The 18,652-nt window shown below is 34.7% G+C and overlaps 1 protein-coding gene across 1 annotated transcript in view; it reads right to left on the bottom strand.

Moving 5' to 3' along the window:
• LOC142345597 (uncharacterized) overlaps positions 1-18,652 on the bottom strand; it is a 35,203-nt gene that overhangs the window by 11,475 nt on the left and 5,076 nt on the right. Inside the window, exons 4-8 of the mRNA XM_075397726.1 lie at positions 15,089-15,194; positions 14,778-14,938; positions 7,187-7,619; positions 6,182-6,414; positions 4,048-4,322 (exon numbers count right to left, since the gene is read on the bottom strand). Coding sequence (XP_075253841.1) covers positions 4,048-4,322; positions 6,182-6,414; positions 7,187-7,619; positions 14,778-14,938; positions 15,089-15,194 — 1,208 coding nt within the window. The remainder of the gene's footprint in view (positions 1-4,047; positions 4,323-6,181; positions 6,415-7,186; positions 7,620-14,777; positions 14,939-15,088; positions 15,195-18,652) is intronic.

The following is an 18,652-nucleotide window of genomic DNA, read 5'->3' as shown; positions in this document are numbered from 1 at the left end:
GCGTAAAGTGCGTAGCCACTGCGTGCCGTAAAAATGTTTCTCGATTACGCTTATTTAAATCTGAAGCTATATTTTTGAGGACTGTACAGCTACAGTTTTACAGGCCAACGAACAACTAAAAAGGCGGAGGTCAGGTTATGTACGAGCGCATATTATGTTTCAACAAAGCATGTATCTTTTTTCATTAAACTACTCTTGGGACTGTAAGAATCCGACTTCTACCAATATTATATTCCTCCATCCCTACCAACAGAACAAAGACGACATTCAACCCCCTTCTCAATCAATCTCAACGTTCCTGGTCGTTCATTCTTCTACTGAGATGCCAGAAGGCTCAATAGACACGGTGTGGTTGACGAACCCTCACTTGTCAGCATAAAAGAAAAACGAAACAATTGTACAATTCAAATATTTTCAGCAGGACAATATCTGTTCATTTTCTACCTGCTACAATCGCTCGAAATTTTGCTCAGTAAAAGCACTGCTTAATTGTATTGGCTGATTTTTTCTCTTGTTTATTTCTGTTGTTTGCTCATTGAAAAACTGCCTTTCACTGTATTTAAATAAAGAATTAATCAGATTCTCTCACTTTCTCTTACACCGAAACAACAAATCAAATCTATATGTCAAACCAAAGTTGAAAAGAAAACATAACTATATGTCAAACCGAGACCAAAGTTGAAAAGAAAACAACCAACTAACGACGTCCGAATTGCTCTCAAACGACCAGCGAAAGGTTGACTTCGTTAGTACCCAGCTGGGACTCAGAGATGCAAGCATTGGATTGGGGGGGGGGGGGGGGTAGGGTTGGGAGAAGTGGACTAGAAGGGTGCCCTTCATAGCATGAAATTGTCGCCTCATTGGTTCGCAGTTTTGTTTTTGTGAATCGCAGCCTCAGAGACTGGTTAGGCGTAAGGCTCCAAGAGAACTTAAAGTCCCTCGATCGGTACCTGTTTATCTCGTTTTTGAGGACAAAGTCACATGGGTAAGGCGAAAAATTGGTCAAGTGAAAAATCGCATCTTAAGACCACAGGACTAATATAATTGCAACAAACTTCGCTCGAGAGCAATTAACATGCTTAAGAAATTGTCAGTATTTTGATTAAAATTAGGCGCTAATATGTGTTAAGCTTTGCAAATCTACGTAGACAACAGATCACCAAATCAGCAAGTACAGCAGTTCCAGATATATGTTTTTCTTTGTAGTTTTTGACAAGATTTTTTTTAGGGTTCTCCTATTCGTTGTTTGTGTTAGTTTTATGTGCTAGGGTCAAAAATAATACACGTTTCACACAGTCGGTTCTCGTTCAAAGTTTTTGATAGCAGCGCTATCACAATTTTCCCTAATTCTTTACAGCTTTGATTCAATTCTGGCTAATAGTCTATTACGGCTCTCATTACTGTTAATTTGTTGTTGCTGTGACGGCTTTCCTGTTTATCTGTGAACTATTTCCGATTCTTAAATTTTCTTACTTGCCTTTGCTTGGCCTTCAGAAAAAGAGAAAAAGTGCTCCATTTATAATACTATTTCACAGCCTTCTATATTTAGTATTATATACGTTGGATATATTAAGAAAAAAAATTGAAATAATAACCTTGAAATTCACGCTCATTTTTTCAAAATTTTTTGCTATTTTTTGCTTCTCTTGATATTTAAGATTTTTTGTTCTTTTACTCAATTAGCTGAAATTTGATGCAAAATCGTCAAAATCATTTAAAATTACGAAACGACTTTACACCTATAACTTCTCGCTAAAGACGAGATGCAAAAGCCATCTATCTTAAATAATCTAAATGCTCTCGTCCTCTTTTTCAATGATAACAGTAACTAACTCTTTTCTTCGAGAAATATATCAATTGGAGAAAATGACTGAACAAAAAAACACCCTGTACATATTACATAGTTCTTCCCTCACTTATATGGGACAGGAACAAAAAAATTAAATTGAAAATGACCGAACAGATATGTTTTCTTTACAACAACTAGCAAAAAAGAATTGCAGCCCAAGTAAGTTATTGAAGAATGAGATTAAAATGCGAGTTGATTTTTTGTCTCAAACAGAATCAATATTAATCCGAAACAAACCAGATGAGTTGAGCAAATACAATTTTTTTCGAGAAAATCGATAGATGACAAAAAGATGTTTTGATATAAGTGTCAAAAATTGCTGTTCACGCCTTGTCTTGCCTTGCCCTGCTTTAAACGTTCCCAGTAATCTCGCCATAATCAGCACTTTAGACTCCTAGAACGACCTTAGTTGCACGGAGATTTACCGGTTCACCTCGTTTCAAGCCCACTCCAAAAATGTAGAATCATCTTACAAAAAAACAGCTGAACAGCAGCAATCAAATTCTTGGATCATAAAAAGACCAACAGGAGTAAAAGAATTACAAATGTTTGAGAGCAAGTTATGAGAAGAGGGGCCCCCGACCCATAAATCTTAAACGGGTTTAAAAACGTCAATCATCAATATAAATGTCCCTTTACTGGTAAAAGGCAGAAGTTTTAACAACTCAATCGCATAGGTAGGTACAAAATTGATAATGACCAGAGCATGTTTTTTGAACAACAGCAACTTTTCCCTTTCTTTCAACTTCAACTCCTTCCCATCAATTCCACAAACTGAAAACTGCATTAAAGCCTTTGCTACAATGAATATGCCACACAAATGCTTCGATATTAACACAACTGTTAGCTAATAGTCATTGACAAAACTTAAACCAATTTCAAGTTATGAATTAGATATAACATTAGGCCAAAATAGCACAAAATGCATACGTGCAAAGATAGTAGTCCCACTTTTATAGCTCAATGGACCAATAAAACTGTGGTATTGTAGTCACGCCACTTGCTTATGTGATTCTTACCGACCTCAAAACTGACTTAAATTATATACTCAAGCTCAATCGAGTCACCAGAGAGAAACACGGTTAAAATCAAATTTAATATTTATTTGATCAGCTGTCTGTTTAAAACCATAAAATCTACAAATGCAAAGCATTCAACTATTATTTGAAATCTAAATATAGGCTACTAATATTTCATAGCGATCAAATTAACCAAATCGCAACAATGTCAGCTGATAGACAAATGAAGAAGCTGTACAACTAAAGTTCACCAGGTTTGAGCTCTAAAAGGAAAAACAGAAAAAATAATGAGGAAATAAGAACTAAATTTTGGCCGATTTAAGGATGTCCTGACGCCTTGAACTCTCGGTCAGGAAAATCGGAAAAGCAAATAAAGGTCGGTTGACGCAATAGCACGTCAAACCTAGATGCAAAATTAAAAAGCATGAAATGATTTATTACCAAAATCTAGCCCAGGAACTTTTTCAGAAAAAAATATCCGTACTTTAAGTCGTGAAAATCAGTCATATATATCTTATTAATCTTTCCGAAAATTTCTCCCAACTGCATTAAAAAATTGAAATCAACAGCAAAAAATGGATAAAAAAGGACTCAAAAACAATTTTTTAAGAACTCAAAGAAGCACCGCAAAACATACCCAGCACAACATTGCCCGAAAATAACCGCCATTGATAACCATAGGCTTGATTGGGATTAAAAGAACAGAGAAAAAAATTGAAAAAAAAAAACATGATCTTGGTAGCGATTTAGAAGCGTCTCTATCAGGCAAAAATCAAGTGATGAATCGCTCGTTCAAGTAGTAATTTTTCATGACACACACAGCTACAATATTGCTTCAAATGTATGTGTATATATTCAAAGTATGTATATATATATATATATATATATATATATTGCTTCAAATATATATATATATATATATATATATATATATATATATATATATATATGTATATATGTATATATATATATATATATATATATATATATATATATATATATATCAGAGTTTGAAGCATTATTGTAGCTGTGTGTGTCATGAAAAAGTACTACTTGAACGAGCGATTCATCACTTGATTTTTGCCTAGAATTCTTGGCCTTGAATTTACTAGAATTCTTTGTCGAGTAACGCTTAATTTGCCATGAGATTCAAAAAATTTTCCCGGCCTAAAAACTTACACTGCGCAAAAGCCAGTTCTTTTCCGGGAACAATCCCGGGCAGACCAAGACCATTTGGATCACCGCCACTTTCCAGAACATTGCCACCTACAACTACAACTTCATCTGTCACCCTTTCAGACCCGTTCGAGTCTTTTTTATTGAGGTCCAGAGGGTTGTTCACGCCGATGGGCGCTGCATTGGTGGTGGTATTACTAAGATGGGGTTGTTTCCGACCATTCATATCGTGGGTGTTCGTTGACTCATGGAGTAGTGGTGTCTCTACCTGATTATCTCTGAAACCAAACAAATAATATCGATTATCAACAAATTATACAATTTACATTGACGAACTTTACGTTCCACTTAACCGCAAATTACTATCAACTTTTATGAAATTTGTTTTGACATTTGTCGACTTCATGAGATTGTGAAACTTACTTACAATGAGATTAATTTTAATCTGACAGGTTATATATTCAGGACATTATACAAACATAGCACAAGTTGGCTTTCGAAGTCGATAAACAAACTTAGCGAAATTCAGATTCAACGTAACCTACAATTAACCAATAGGTCAGCTTAAGACCCCTTCAAGCTGTTGAACGATACGATACAGATTTGTGACTTGCTTCTCAATTTCAAGGCTTCATTCGAACTGACAGTCGTTCAAAACTTTAGAAGTTAAATTCAAGAACGTCTAAGAACTGCCCTTAGTCGATCAAGTTAGACGCACGCGATTTCGGAATGAACTATCCCAAAAAATTCTCACTTTAGCGATGTCGATCTAATATCAAACTTTATAAACCCTATAATATAGACGTCGTATTAAAAGAATTATACCATTCGCCGGCATTGCGACCAAGTTAAAAACATACCCGGCAGATTGCCGGAAAATAGCCGCCGTTGATTCCAATAAGCATGATTGGGATTGAAATAACAGAAGATATTGAAAAAAAAAGATTTTTGTCCAAAAACATTTTTTTAAGTCCGATTTATTTTGATGGCATTTCGTGGTTGAACATACTTCTGTTTTAGAGAGAGGCTACAGGGGCTACTATCAATACCAATAAGCATTAGAGATGGTAACTAAGACTTATAGGAACGACGTTCAATTAGCGGGCATCTAAAATTGGGCTTTATGGGTTTATCCCGTTTCTACTTCTGACTTCAATTTTTTATACTGACTCTGTTCATTTTGAATTGCTTTGCTGAGCAACTGATGTTCAAAATCACTTTTAGCAGAATGAGAGAAGAGAGAAACTAGCCTAGAGAAGTCAAAAAGATTTCACGCAAAATGTTGAAAAGGCGGCAAAATGAGGTAAAGCGAAACATTTTTTTATTCGACGAAGTAAAAAAAAAAATAGGAGCGCTATAATAGCCGGCTGAGAAGATGAGGGCGGCTATTAATAATACAAAATTGATTAAAACATTTGTCGTTATTTTATTTTTCAATACAGCTTTTTTCGAAAATTAATAAGCTGGTTAAATTACATAAGTAGACGACGTACAGTTTTCAAAGCAAGAATGAAAATCTGGCACAACTTTGATCATCAAATTATCGTTAATTAGTCTAATGGCTACAAATGAATTTTTAACAAAAACAAGGCCCCAACTTTTACTTACAAGAACATCATTTTGTTACCAAATGGTGGTAAAAGCATGAAAGCAGCACGCTAAAAATTCTTAACAATTTACTGTGGTTTGAATTACTTCTTGTCAATCGGGGAACAAAATTTGAGCTTTTCAAAATGAATTCGTCATTAGAGGTTATTATATACCACTCTTAAGATTTAAAAGTGAAAAATGACAAACTTTGGCGTACTTTTTGGTTTACTTTTAGTAATAAACTGCCGCTACTACAGTTTGAACTGCTTCAAATTATGAATGAGGAAATTTAGATCACCTAAAAATCATGGTGCGTAGAAGTCACTCAAAAAGTCAAAACGGTTAAGCTAAAATTGTGGCATAAAAAGACAAAGATGTTCACAATAATTGCTTCAAACTCCGTTCGAGATCACCTAAAATTAAATCTGTTGAATATATTTTATTTGTTATACCCATTAGAAGCAACCTTCAATACACTGTCACTCTCAATTCAATCGAACTCTTAATAGTGTCCGTACATGACCTTAACTTGCCACACTAGTCTAACCTGGCATTTGAGCTAGGTTCATTGGAGGGTCTGAACCGTTTAAGATCGGAGCCCATATTCGAGCTGCCTCCACTGTTGGATGCCGAATCGACTTGATCCCTCGAATGAGATGCCTTCTGATTGTCTACAAGATTCTGATGTTGATTATGATGATGGACATTATGATGAGTTGTTGTTTGATTGCTGTTGGCAGGCACTCGCTCTCTATCTTCACCCTCAATTGGTCTTTTACGCTGAACAAAAATTTCAGTTGACAAATTCAGGTTATCAATATTACTGAAACTTTCAGATGATATCCTAGTCCAACTCGGACGGTTATCTTGTAATATCCTAGCAGGAATATTGCCAGTCGTATATTCTTGCATGAGTCTTGCAAGTTAACCTCCGTGATTAGACCAGGCTAATATGATTTAATTCATAACAATTGGAATATACGCATTAAAGCTTCCGGTTATACTCATGACAAGTTTGAGTGAAAAAAACTGGGTACACAAATTTTTTGTGCTATTGTTTAGAGGCCTTGAGTTCATATTCTCTTACGCTAAGAAACAAATGTTTGCTCCTCACTCAAATCATAAAAGATATCATGCTTGAATTCGTACCAGGAATTCTTACAATGCTTTTTGGGGTCATAATTGCTTCTCAAATAAGATTTGAGTCGTTTTGGTTCATTTATTTTTAAGCTTTTCGGTATTCATAAGTGACTTTTTGTATAGGCAACAATACGAACACGCCAAAAAATTTAATTGTAGATTACAAAAGCAGTATCTTTCAAAATAATTCCTGAACTAAATGTGACTTTTGAATAAAACAATACGATATACTTGGTCTGATATAGTTGATGGACAGTTAGGTTTTCTCAGAAATTTTTGTATGATATCAAAAACAATTTCACAGCAAACACAAATGTTTGGGTTCATTAGCTGATATCTTGATGTCCCAATATTGATCAAGAATTTAATAACCAATTTAACTCTCAATCCACATCGTTCAAAAATTTCCAACCTGAGTTGAAGTGGTGTCAATCAAGTTTTTAAAGCAGTCCGGCACTGATTCCGGATTACTCGGCACCCTGCCACTCTTGGAAGGCACTGTCGACGACAGCCTACCGTTCAGTGAATCCTCGACCCCACGATGGGATTGGGGAACAGAACGTAGATGTTGACTCCCAATTCCAGACCCAGCGTTTTCATTAGCAATGTAGGCACCATTTGTAGCAACAGGGGGTTGAAATTGGTGCTGATTATGTTGTTTATTGGGGTTATTGTGCTCCTGCCCAGCAGGTTGCTTGAGTCCCAATGATGACGCGGTGGAAGCGTTGTTAGGGTTGAGGAGTGGCGAGGGCGCAAGCGACAAGGGTGGCGAAGACTCTGGCGGTTGGTAGGGCGAGGAATTGCGGTTAATAGACCCTGGATCTACCTTGAGCCGCTCCAGCTTCCTATGGCAAAAAGTTAAAAATTTTAACAAACAGTAAACACCGTGCTCTAAAAATCCGCGTAGATCTATTCGCTCTACGAAGTTTTAAAAAACTGAAAGGACAAGGTGGCGGGTCCTAAGAACTCCTAAGTTTGCAACCTTAAAAGATGCTTATTCAGATAGATGCACGTCTTGACAAAAAATCAATCGATGCTTTGTTCTTTCATTTCCTCTTCTTATTTGCGTCCGTTATATTCTACTAGCTGGCATTATACCTGGGTAATTAATCTTTAAAACATGCCATTACGGTAGCGAAGAACAATTTTTGTTGATTTTTACCAGTTGACGTCAGAAGTTTTTCCTGATATTGAATTCCTACAACTCAACTCAGGAACAAATAAATTTCCCATTCATTGAATAAGGCGATCTGTTATAATTCCAGAACTCATTAAACACTGCAAAAGCGCAACATCTGTTTTCGCAGAAGTGAATAATTTAGGTCAAAGGCTTCAAAATACGACATGAAAGAGAACGATTCCGTATATCGGTCAAAAGTGGAAAAAGGTCATTGCACTGATTGGGAATAATGATGTGAAATACTAGCACTCTTGAAGTGCTTGCTATCTATCTATTTCTCTCTCTCTCTCTCATATATATATAACTCAAACACAAGTTCACTTTCATTCCCCTATTTAGTGCGACAGTACATTGATAGTACCAACCATACCACTCTTTATCTACTAACTTCAGTGTCATAAATGTGGCATATGTTCACTTTTATTTACAAGCTCGATCAAAAGAATCTTTTGTTCCTAAAGGCAGACACCGAGGAAGCACGTAATCAAAATAACTAATCATTTAGCTCTAAAATATTCGAAGAATCAAAATAACACAACTATAAAAAAATGCATTCTCCGTACAAAAATATAAGTAGTTCACTAGTTGAAGATTAACATAGTCTCCAAACTTTTGGATAATGACCACAATAGACTGATACAAATAGAAAGCTCGTGTGAGACTGTGCGTATCACAGAATGTTCCATCATACGTACCAAGTTTGGCAAAAACATTGTTTCGAGATGAAAAGCTTAGTTTAAATCAGAAAGTGTTTAGTTCAACCAGTCGCGAAAGAAATCAGGATAAATAAACACAGATAGTAATGTGCAAAAAGAGTTAAATTCATTAGTTAAGCGTTGCGATGAGTTAAGAGATAAGAAGTTGCAAAGAAATAGAAGACTGAATTTATTCTTTTCGAAATGAAAAAATGCACTAAAGAAATCACAGTTGAAAATGTCTATCGAGAAAATATCACCGAATATCAAGATCTTATATTTATAATATAAATATATATTTATAATAAATAATAAATATTATTTATATTTATAATAAATAAGCTCTTAATAAAAAAAATTTGAGATGTTGCTCGTGTCAAGTTTGTTTGAATAAACTGCAAGTTACTTTGAATTCATTTGTCTTTTAATTAGACAATTTCTAATTTTGAACAAAACATATAAAAGAAAACAAATATTTCTATTCAATATTTACGTGAAAAATAACAGAAATACAATGATAGATTTTTACATTTTTTGTACTGAAATATCAGTCTATTGATTTCCATTCACTTCACGCAGCCAGCTTCTGCAATTTCATGATTAAATCAAATTTGAGTCAACTAAAGAAAGCACTTTTCAAAGTCAACCAAGCATAAGTTGAGAAGACTGTTGCAGTGTTGACAAAAACAATATACTTCATCGTTTTTCTCAAAAGACTGTTTTATCTGTTTTTCATAAAAACAAATAAGCACTATGCTATCAAGTTGCCTAATCATAGTCGACTAGAATCAATCCTCAATTACTTGATAGACTTACTTTCCGCTGGAAATTTGTTTTAATTTTAAGAACTTTCTACCTCAGAAAAACTTATCATGGTTTTATTAATTGATTGAAAACACAGGACTTACAATTTCTATTTAATGAGACTGATTATGAGACAATTTTTTTCGTTCTTACCTAAGTGCTTGCCTCTCCTGCTATGCTTTTGCATGATCCTTAAAGAACCAATCTTGTTATTTATGTCATTAACAACTAAAGAAAGGAATGGATACGATGATCGAGTTAAATGATTAGCAATTTGCCCAATTTTTCCGTCAGTTTCGAAAATATATTGGCAAAAATACACAGGAGATTCCTTCGTTTTTTTTCGTGCTAACAACAGATCAAGAGAGCTTAATTTTTCAACGCTGACACAGAATGAAGATTTGAAAAAAAAACAATTTCTGCTTTCGCACATAGTTGTTTTCTGTTGTTCTGGTCTCAAATATCCGTTATTCAGTCAATTCTTTGAAAACACAATCAAATCATATTTCAAAAGAAATATAAGCAGAGGTTTAAGACAGCATAATATTATAAAAATAAGCTAGCAAATTAATAAAAACTTGATATTTCTTTCCTAATTCAAACATAAACCGACAAATGTCGGAAAAATTGCTCTTGCACGACAGGCGAGGCAATTTAATTCAGGGGATGTAGCCTAGATAAATTTTTCTTTATGGGTACAACAAAACCTGTCCCCCGCCGGGATTCGACCCACTGACCTCCCAATCCACAGCCACAAGCACTAACCACTGCGCTACAGATCACTTAACTCTACTATTCTGCAACAGATCTTTTATTAGCTTTACTTCGGAGGAATAGAGATCACTCAAAAATGATGATAATCACTCAACATGTGATTGCCCTCTGCCGAGATCAGTGGTCAAGTTTCTAATCCAACAACAGGGAGAAATCCCCTCAGGACAACCTCAAAATCCACAACAACAGCAACTTTAGCAACAAGCCCGACCTCGGAGTGAGGAAAATAGAGATCACTCAAAAATGAAGAACGAAAGCGTGAAAAATTCACTTGAAAAGTCAAAGAATGTTCTAGAAGAAAAGCGCAAAATTGTCAAGCAAAAAATTTGCATAAAAAAGACAAACACGTTTACAATAATTGCTATGAACTTCGTTCAAGAGCAATTAAAAAACTAATTATGTCCCATAACTATGCCGTTCACTCCAACAGTCTAAGATAAGGAGTCCCTAATTATCGCGCAAATTAGTTCATTCGAGAGGTCAGAGAAACCACCAATAGGGAAAGACAAAATTTTCAACTTTGCTCTTTATTCTCAAAAAATATTTTCTAGTTTTCTTGTACATAAGGTGTGTCACTTTTTTGGATGCTGCAGCCGAGCATAAAACTGGTTAGGCATACAATTTAGAAAGGGCGTAAGCCAGCTAGACTTTTATGGTGCATAGTAAACTTCTGATTAGGGAGGGGTTCGAACCCGCGACCTTTTGGTTGAAAGTTGATGACATTAAACAATACGCTACACGAACTATGTACGTCCAGCTCTCAAAATGAGTTATATTTTAGCAACACACTTCAATCTAAATGCAAGCAACTTGAATACTAAAATAATCAAAAAGTCAAGCGAAAAGAAAAAGTCACTCGAGAAAAAACCGAACGAACGTTCTAAAAAATGGTCAAGCAAAAGTTTTGCATAACAATTACACACGCGTTTACAATAATTGTTTCAAACTTCGTTCGAGAGCAATTAATAACACACGTTCTTTTTGAATAATCTCGAAATGTTAAATTCGAAACCAAAAAAGTTGGGCTCTCATACTATCTTCAATTTTCTCTCGAAATTGTATATCGATATGGAACAATAAATATCATAAGTACAAATATGTTCATTGATAATCCCGGTTGATTTGTGGACATCACCAAACTTACAAACGTTAATTTTTGTATATATTGCCGCCAATTGAGGCATCATCTTGGCCAAGTTCACGTGAAGGATTTAAATCAGTTTCAAAAACATCAAATATCAGCAACTCTTTCCCCAACAAACAGCCCCTACTGAGGTGAAAAAGATTGAAATTATAGGACGCAGCTAGATTTCGATTTAATTGACTCCAGACATACAATTCACATTTAAATAAGCCACATGATATTATACTTCTGTCTGTTTTAACGGACACTGGTTTCAACTTTTATTGTCAACTTCAAAAAGGAGCATAAATTCTAATGAATTGCACACATATTTCCACAAAAAACTTCCAATATTTCTCAATTCACCGTCAACATAGTAAATTGAAACAGTTCAATATTTGAAAAAAAGGGCCTTTAAATTTACAAGTAAAAAGTGACAGCATGTGTTTTTGTTCACAAAAGCAACGCAACAAAAAATAATGTACTCCTCTAATTTTTCACCGTAAGATTAAATGCTTGTCCTTTTTGTTCAACCGCAGCTTAACGTAAAAAATTTTTCTCCGCTACAAAGATAGCCTGCATACATACAAATTAACCCGTAAAATGCCTGGATTATCAGCCGCATAATTTCCCCCTTTTCGCTTTATTACAATATCTTTCAGCTTTGTCAAATTAGATATTACAAAAAAAGATTGCACAAAATGAAAGCGCGTAAATCCTTAGGTGTAGCCTGAAGTCGGTATAGTTCATACTTTCAATCTAATTTTCAGATTTCTTCATTTGGTTCTGTAAGTTCAGACAAGATACGAGGTCTGATTAAAGTTGATCTCATTTATAATTTCAAATTTAATGGCCTTCGCTGACTAACATAGCTAACATTTGTTATTACTCGATTATTGAGACAGGAGCTCTTGAGTTCAGTCTAAAAATAAACTGGCTGTATTTTCAATTTGGTTCGAATTTTTGTCTGATTACATTGAAAGTTCTGATTGCATTGCAGTATTTTTCGGTGCGGATAAAGAGCACACACGTTACGTCAATATAGTTCATGTTTAAAAAAGCTTAATTATAGCAACTTAAGAGGCGTAGGAATGTATGCGTGTAAAAATAGTGGGTAAATTTGAAGTTAGAAAGGGGTTAAAAAGGAAATTGCAGTGCTATGTTCAGCAAAAACTTGTTAAGTTGGAGGACATATTTATAGATTTTTCTCAGTAATGATTAATGAATCTTTCTGCAGAAAAAGTTAATTACACTCTCAGTTATAACCACAAGGAGATTATGTTGACAAAAAATAGCTGAAGCATTAGTCGGTATGTTAATTAGTTGATTGTATTTTGTTCGGATTTTTCAGACTCCATTCCGAATTCCTTTGAGCCAACATTGAACGAAGCGACAGAAAACTTTAAAAATACATGTAAACGACGTGAAAACGAAAGTTCAAAGCAAAACTTAATTGTGAAAAAGAACTATCAAAAGTAATTATTATCGCGGTATGGTATCTTAAATTAAACAAATGGTCGAATGAATAACAAAATTTCTCCTTAAAAATAAGCTTTCTTCCCCTTTGAAAAAGAGGATTGGTAGCATATGACCTGATAAAACAAAATCACGCGACAAATTGGAACAAGCGCAAATGTTCGTTCGTCCGCCTATGTCTGATACAACCTTAGTCTACATTTTTCTAATTAAATAAATTCCTCGTCAAAATAAATTTTACAGCAAGCATGAACAAATCAACCACATATGTCCGCAATACCACCTTTGTCTGTCTGAAAACAGTAATTTTTCCTTATTAGACATCCCATTAAAATGAGTTTCTATATAAAGACTGAAAGCCAAATGAATGATGTCAGTTTTGTTCATGTAGTTTTGAAGTTAAGCGAAGAAACAACACGACAGTATTACAAAATAATCGCCCAAGTATGACAAAATAATCAAGGTCAAACCAATTTTTTTTTTCAAAAAAATAGGTTTCAGATTGTCAGATAATGTTTGCGATAGCTTTGTAAACCTGCAAACTCAAAATGCCAATGAAAAAGATCCCGGAAAAGAAATCCCACTAAATGCTGATATTACTAATTGTTGAGATTTTTGATTTAGAATAAATTGTACAACCCATGTGCTGTTTCCCTTGACTGCTCTCAAATGACTTTCAATTGGAGTGACATACCCTAAGGTAAGCCATACCTTCTTCATTGAAAGAAAGCAAACATCGCTTTGATATAGGAGTCATTTGAGAGTAAGGTATAAAATTTGAAAAACTCGCTCCAACAGGACTGAAAAATGACTCTCGCTTACGACTCTTTCAAGCTGTTGCATTAACGCATGAACAACAAGCAGACCTGAAGCAAACGTGACGTCACATGCCGTAGCAAGAACATTGACGACGAAATCAGAGATAGAAGTCCCAAAATATATTTTGAAGAATTTTGAACAATGAGAAATCGAAAAAAACTGGACCAATATATAACTTTAACTGGATTTGAAACCTACTCGCTTTTTCGCTCCACGTCCTGTTTATATGTATCAAAATCACCACTCTGATTTGACTTTAAAAATTATCAAAAGGTGTGAACATATCTTAAAAAGACAACCCAAAAAATTCAAAATCTTTGACTGGAAAAAAACCAAGACAAAGACAATTAGAGCTATTCGAGAGCAATTACTCAAATTCATTTGCTCTTTTGAACTTGACGGCGGGCCGTATTAAAGACCGTGACACGATATGACAAAAAACCAAGATGAAAACAGCTAATGTATTGAAATGGTGAGAGAAAAAAACTGTGAGACACTCCTGTAAACAATCACACAATTTCATTAATGAAAGACAAATTAAAGAAAATCAATGGCTACAAGGTACCACGAAGTCATATTACCTATCTATTTGTTTCGCTTGTATTCAAAATTTCTCAAAAATGTTTGCCTAAAAGTATTTATTAGTTTCTGCAAGAAGGTCAGGTTGTTATTTCTAAGATTTCGTAGAGAAGCAAGCAACGTTTTGTTTTGGGTTCCACAGTTTCTGCAGCATATTTTTATTCCTCAATTTCTGTTTGTCGCTGCTCGCTGATGTTCTGGTTTTATTAAAATGGACTGCAATTTATATGAGAAAACGCCAAAGATTTAATCCAAGCGTTACTCTTGTGCCTAAACGTACTTAGCATCTACTTTGGTGAAAAAACGATTTTTTTTTCAGTTGCACTTTGCTGAGTCGCTCAATCATTTGAGTGTTGAAGTTCTAATTATTGCCAATATAGACACCAATTTTTTAAAAATTTCCAACAAGACCCCCACCCGTTATGGCATTTTCACGAAACTGGGTGGGGCTGAGGGTTTGCGGCTTAGAGTGAAAGACTTTGCATATTTTACTTAGGGGGAGTCTGTTATGAAAACGAGGTATAAGTTTTATCAACATGTGAGAGTTACCAACTTTACAAGGAGATTTCGCTGGGCGGTAGAGTAGTGTGGGTACTGTTGAGGCCTGATCTGTTGAGTTAGCACCAATTGGTTCAGAGAGGGTTCCGCCTTCAAGCTGTAGACATTGGTCGCCCTGTTCTCGTTTGTAGCCACTTCGTTTAATATATTCACTACCTGAAATTATTCAAACTTATTTTAAGAGACGTTCGTAATCTTTGAAGTCCTTTCCCCGGTGAGTATATCTATCTATAATTGACATAATTGCATCTTTATACTGTTTTTTGTCCCCGTTTGGACAAATAATTATATCAAGTGATAGATAACCTGTTGGTATTGCACAGTTCTGAGCTTGCACTGGGTCTTGAGTCGGAACAGGATGCTGGTCACTGCCATCCCGTCCTCGGCCGCCAACAGGTGCATTATGTGGTCCCTAAACAACATAATTATAAGCAACAGAATTTATCGGCTATTTCGGTTTGGTAATGTCTGATCGAAAATGCGAATAATTAATTAAACTATGATCAGATTGAATGGTTCTTTGATTGCAATTGTTTCATTTCAGGCAGTTTAATTCATCTCATATGTTTTTATCAAATTTGAAAATCTCATTTTATTGAAATAAAGTAATCAAAAAGAAGCCTAGTAGATTCGAAAAGGATGGGCAACGGGATCATCAAATCCGCTTTTTAGCCTACTCGACCAGGACATTCAACACGGATTTTAATAAAAATGAAAATTAAATAAAATAAAATTAAAACATTTCGGATAAAAACACCATGAATTTTTTCCTCCCTGGAGAATATTCGGCAGTACCATAGCTATGCTCGGACAGGTCCAGCTTGAAACCGGAAAAAAATTAAAAAAATTTTTCTGACAAACATTGTCGCCCTAGACGAGACAGATACTGATCCTGCTTTTCTTGTAATATTGCCCGGACTGAATGAGCACAGCACGCTACACAGCACATTACTCAATATTGAGAGTTACAAAAAAACGCCAAAATTTCAAAAAGACTTTAAAACTATTAGAATATCACAAGGAGCGTGAACAATTTTATCAGAGCATTAAAAATGTAATAGGTGAGCTGTTAAATACAAAGCACACCAAATTTTATATCAAAAGTTAGAACAAATCTCTTGAAACACAGATCATTAGAGACTTTGAACAGTTCAAAAACTTTATTGCTTTATACATCAGTCGAGACTAACAATTATTACTGTAATTTTCGTCTTTTGTTAATGTAACTTTGCCAAATAGTGGTGTTCATTACAGAGAGGCTATCCATAAACAGTAGAATATATCTTTAATGCAAAAGGCTTCTTAGAGAGCAAGCATTACGTGGACAAATCAATCACACAACAGACTAACGTCGATCGAACTGTCCTTAAATGACAGGCAAGTTGGGGCGGGGCACTGGAGGGGCGGGGGGGGGGGTTGCACGAACAAAATACACTCAAAGAGAAAATGCAACTGAACAGTGCGGCCAAATCTCGCAAAACTTGTTCTAGACAATTTCTCGACAATGTCCAAGAATGATCATACAAATTTTAAAGCGATGATTGCAGCACTGCTTTGGTAAACAAACCCCAACACCAAACAAGGCTGGCAGAAAATAGACGCAATAGATTCGTATATCTCACGGTTCAAAGAAACGACCAAAAAAGAAACATCTATTTTTTAATGCTGAGATATTATATTTTGATTAATAATCTATTTAACTTATTGCTGCTTCTATTTGCTGCCCTTAAATTAGAAGAACATGCACTCAGTTTAACTTATCTCCTAAGAAGTCCCATTTGTTATTTCCAATTTTTTATTTTAACAGAAACAGAAAACAATTTAAAATTGAAATTCGTCTTTTAAAACACTTCAAAACAATCATAAAAAATTGTCCCTCATTAGCAGGTTATTGGGAGAATTGAAAAATGACCTGACACGTAATAAAACTAATCGCTTGTTCTTTGCAGCACTGAAAATTGTGAAACGAAAAAAGCGTCAGTCGACGAAACAAAAAGAAAACATAGCAAAAGAGTTGCGAAACATAGCTACCCTTAGCTTGCAGCTAAACAAATTCTAAAAAAAGTCAGTCAGCACTACACTTAACTTTCACAAAATTCCAAACAATTACGATTGGAAGACTTAATTTAAGACAGATCTTCTTAATAGATAAATCTTTGCAAATTATACGGAAATAAATAAGATGAGAAAATTATTAAACATGCGCTTTATTGTTATTTTTCATTTTTTTTTTCGATGAATAGTCAAAATAGTCAAGTCCGTCTTACACAAATTGGTATAACGCAAAACACTATATGATCTGCAATTCTATAATTGCATGTTGAGATTAATTAATTATTCAACAAAAAAGACATCACCGATGTTTCTCATATTGTGATTGCTAAAACATTCAATCATTACGAACTGATAAATTCTTCTTCCCTGAGATCTCAAATGAGTTAACTTTCTGTAACTGTACCCCCAGAAAAATCAGCAGGCCATATGATAAATAAACAAAACAAGGACTTCATTTTCTTTCCCAAATGAGCCAAAAACCGAGGCATGGAGAGGGTTAAAAAATTCATTTTTTCATGAACAGCTGCAAAACTTAACCACATTTTACAAACTATGCATATAATCTTCACTCGCTCAAGGCGATTGTAAAACACAGCAGATAAAGAGCTGCGAGACGAATCTAATGTAATTAAATGATACTTATTGGCAACAATACTCTAAATTGGCAATAAAACTATGGTCCAGGCCAGTCAATCTGAAGGCAACATCGCCGTCTTACGTATAAGAAAAACAAACAATTATTTGATGGTATATGAAAATCATATGAACATAAACTGGTTGGTATTTTTCAACGAGACTTAGTTATCAACAGTAACTCCAACTATCAAGTTGTACTGAATAGATTTTGTCTGAATAACTTCTGATTATCTGATTCAAACCAGCACCTATAATTGACAATTCTGTTCAGAAGTTGAACTGAATTATTTTAATGCTTAAATGTCAAGCCTCAATTGATTTAGTTTAGTCACAAGATAGAAAATATTGACTCTCGTATTGTATATCACACCATTTTTTTTTACTAACTTGTAGCTTTTACACACCCTTTCCTCATTTTCCGCGTGAACAAAATATGCACAGACTAAACTTGACGGAGCAGGTGGCTCAAACCCAAACTATCCAAATTTTCACCAGCCTTTCTAATTAAGTGCGATGCCTTGCATTATAGTATAGATTATTATTAAGCAGATGATAGGCAGTTTTTAAACAATTTCCGCTTACAATGACTTTAGCTACTTGAATATCGTAAGAGCAACTTAGATCAGGCAAAATTCACGAGGACAGGTTTCAAATTTTTCTCGCAAATTGGAGAATTGATCAAAATTTAGCAACTAAGTTTAATGTTTTTGTCGTCTCGTTTGTGTTCATATAATTGGTAATTTAAAATCTAAAAATAAATTAAAACCTGCGACGTATTAAGAACCATCCTGGAAGCCACAGAGCAAGGCAAGAAAAAGACTACACGCAATAAAACACTTTGGACAAAATCAATTCTAGTTTTTTCAAAGCTACCTCAAAACAAAATCAGCATACTAACGTAAAAGCTGAAAATATTTTCAATGCACATAAGTGGACAAAACGTCATCATAACCATTACTCGTTTATAAAAGTTTATAACTCTTAATGATGACAAGTTACATTACAACTGTCATTAATTTCTAACCCACGAATCAAAGAAACATTTTATATTATTTTGGAACAACCACAAGCGAGGACAGGATCTGTAAAATTTCTTTCGATGAAAAATCGATTTGGCCAGACGAGATAAAATTTTTGTGATCCTTTTTGGTACATGAATGGACGTTTATCATTGTACTG

The sequence above is a fragment of the Convolutriloba macropyga genome, chromosome 9, assembly GCF_964194025.1.
Source record: "Convolutriloba macropyga chromosome 9, txConMacr16.3, whole genome shotgun sequence".
Classification (NCBI taxonomy): domain Eukaryota; kingdom Metazoa; phylum Xenacoelomorpha; order Acoela; family Convolutidae; genus Convolutriloba; species Convolutriloba macropyga.
Note: the sequence above shows the minus strand (reverse complement) of the source record. Positions and strands in the feature narration are given on the sequence as shown.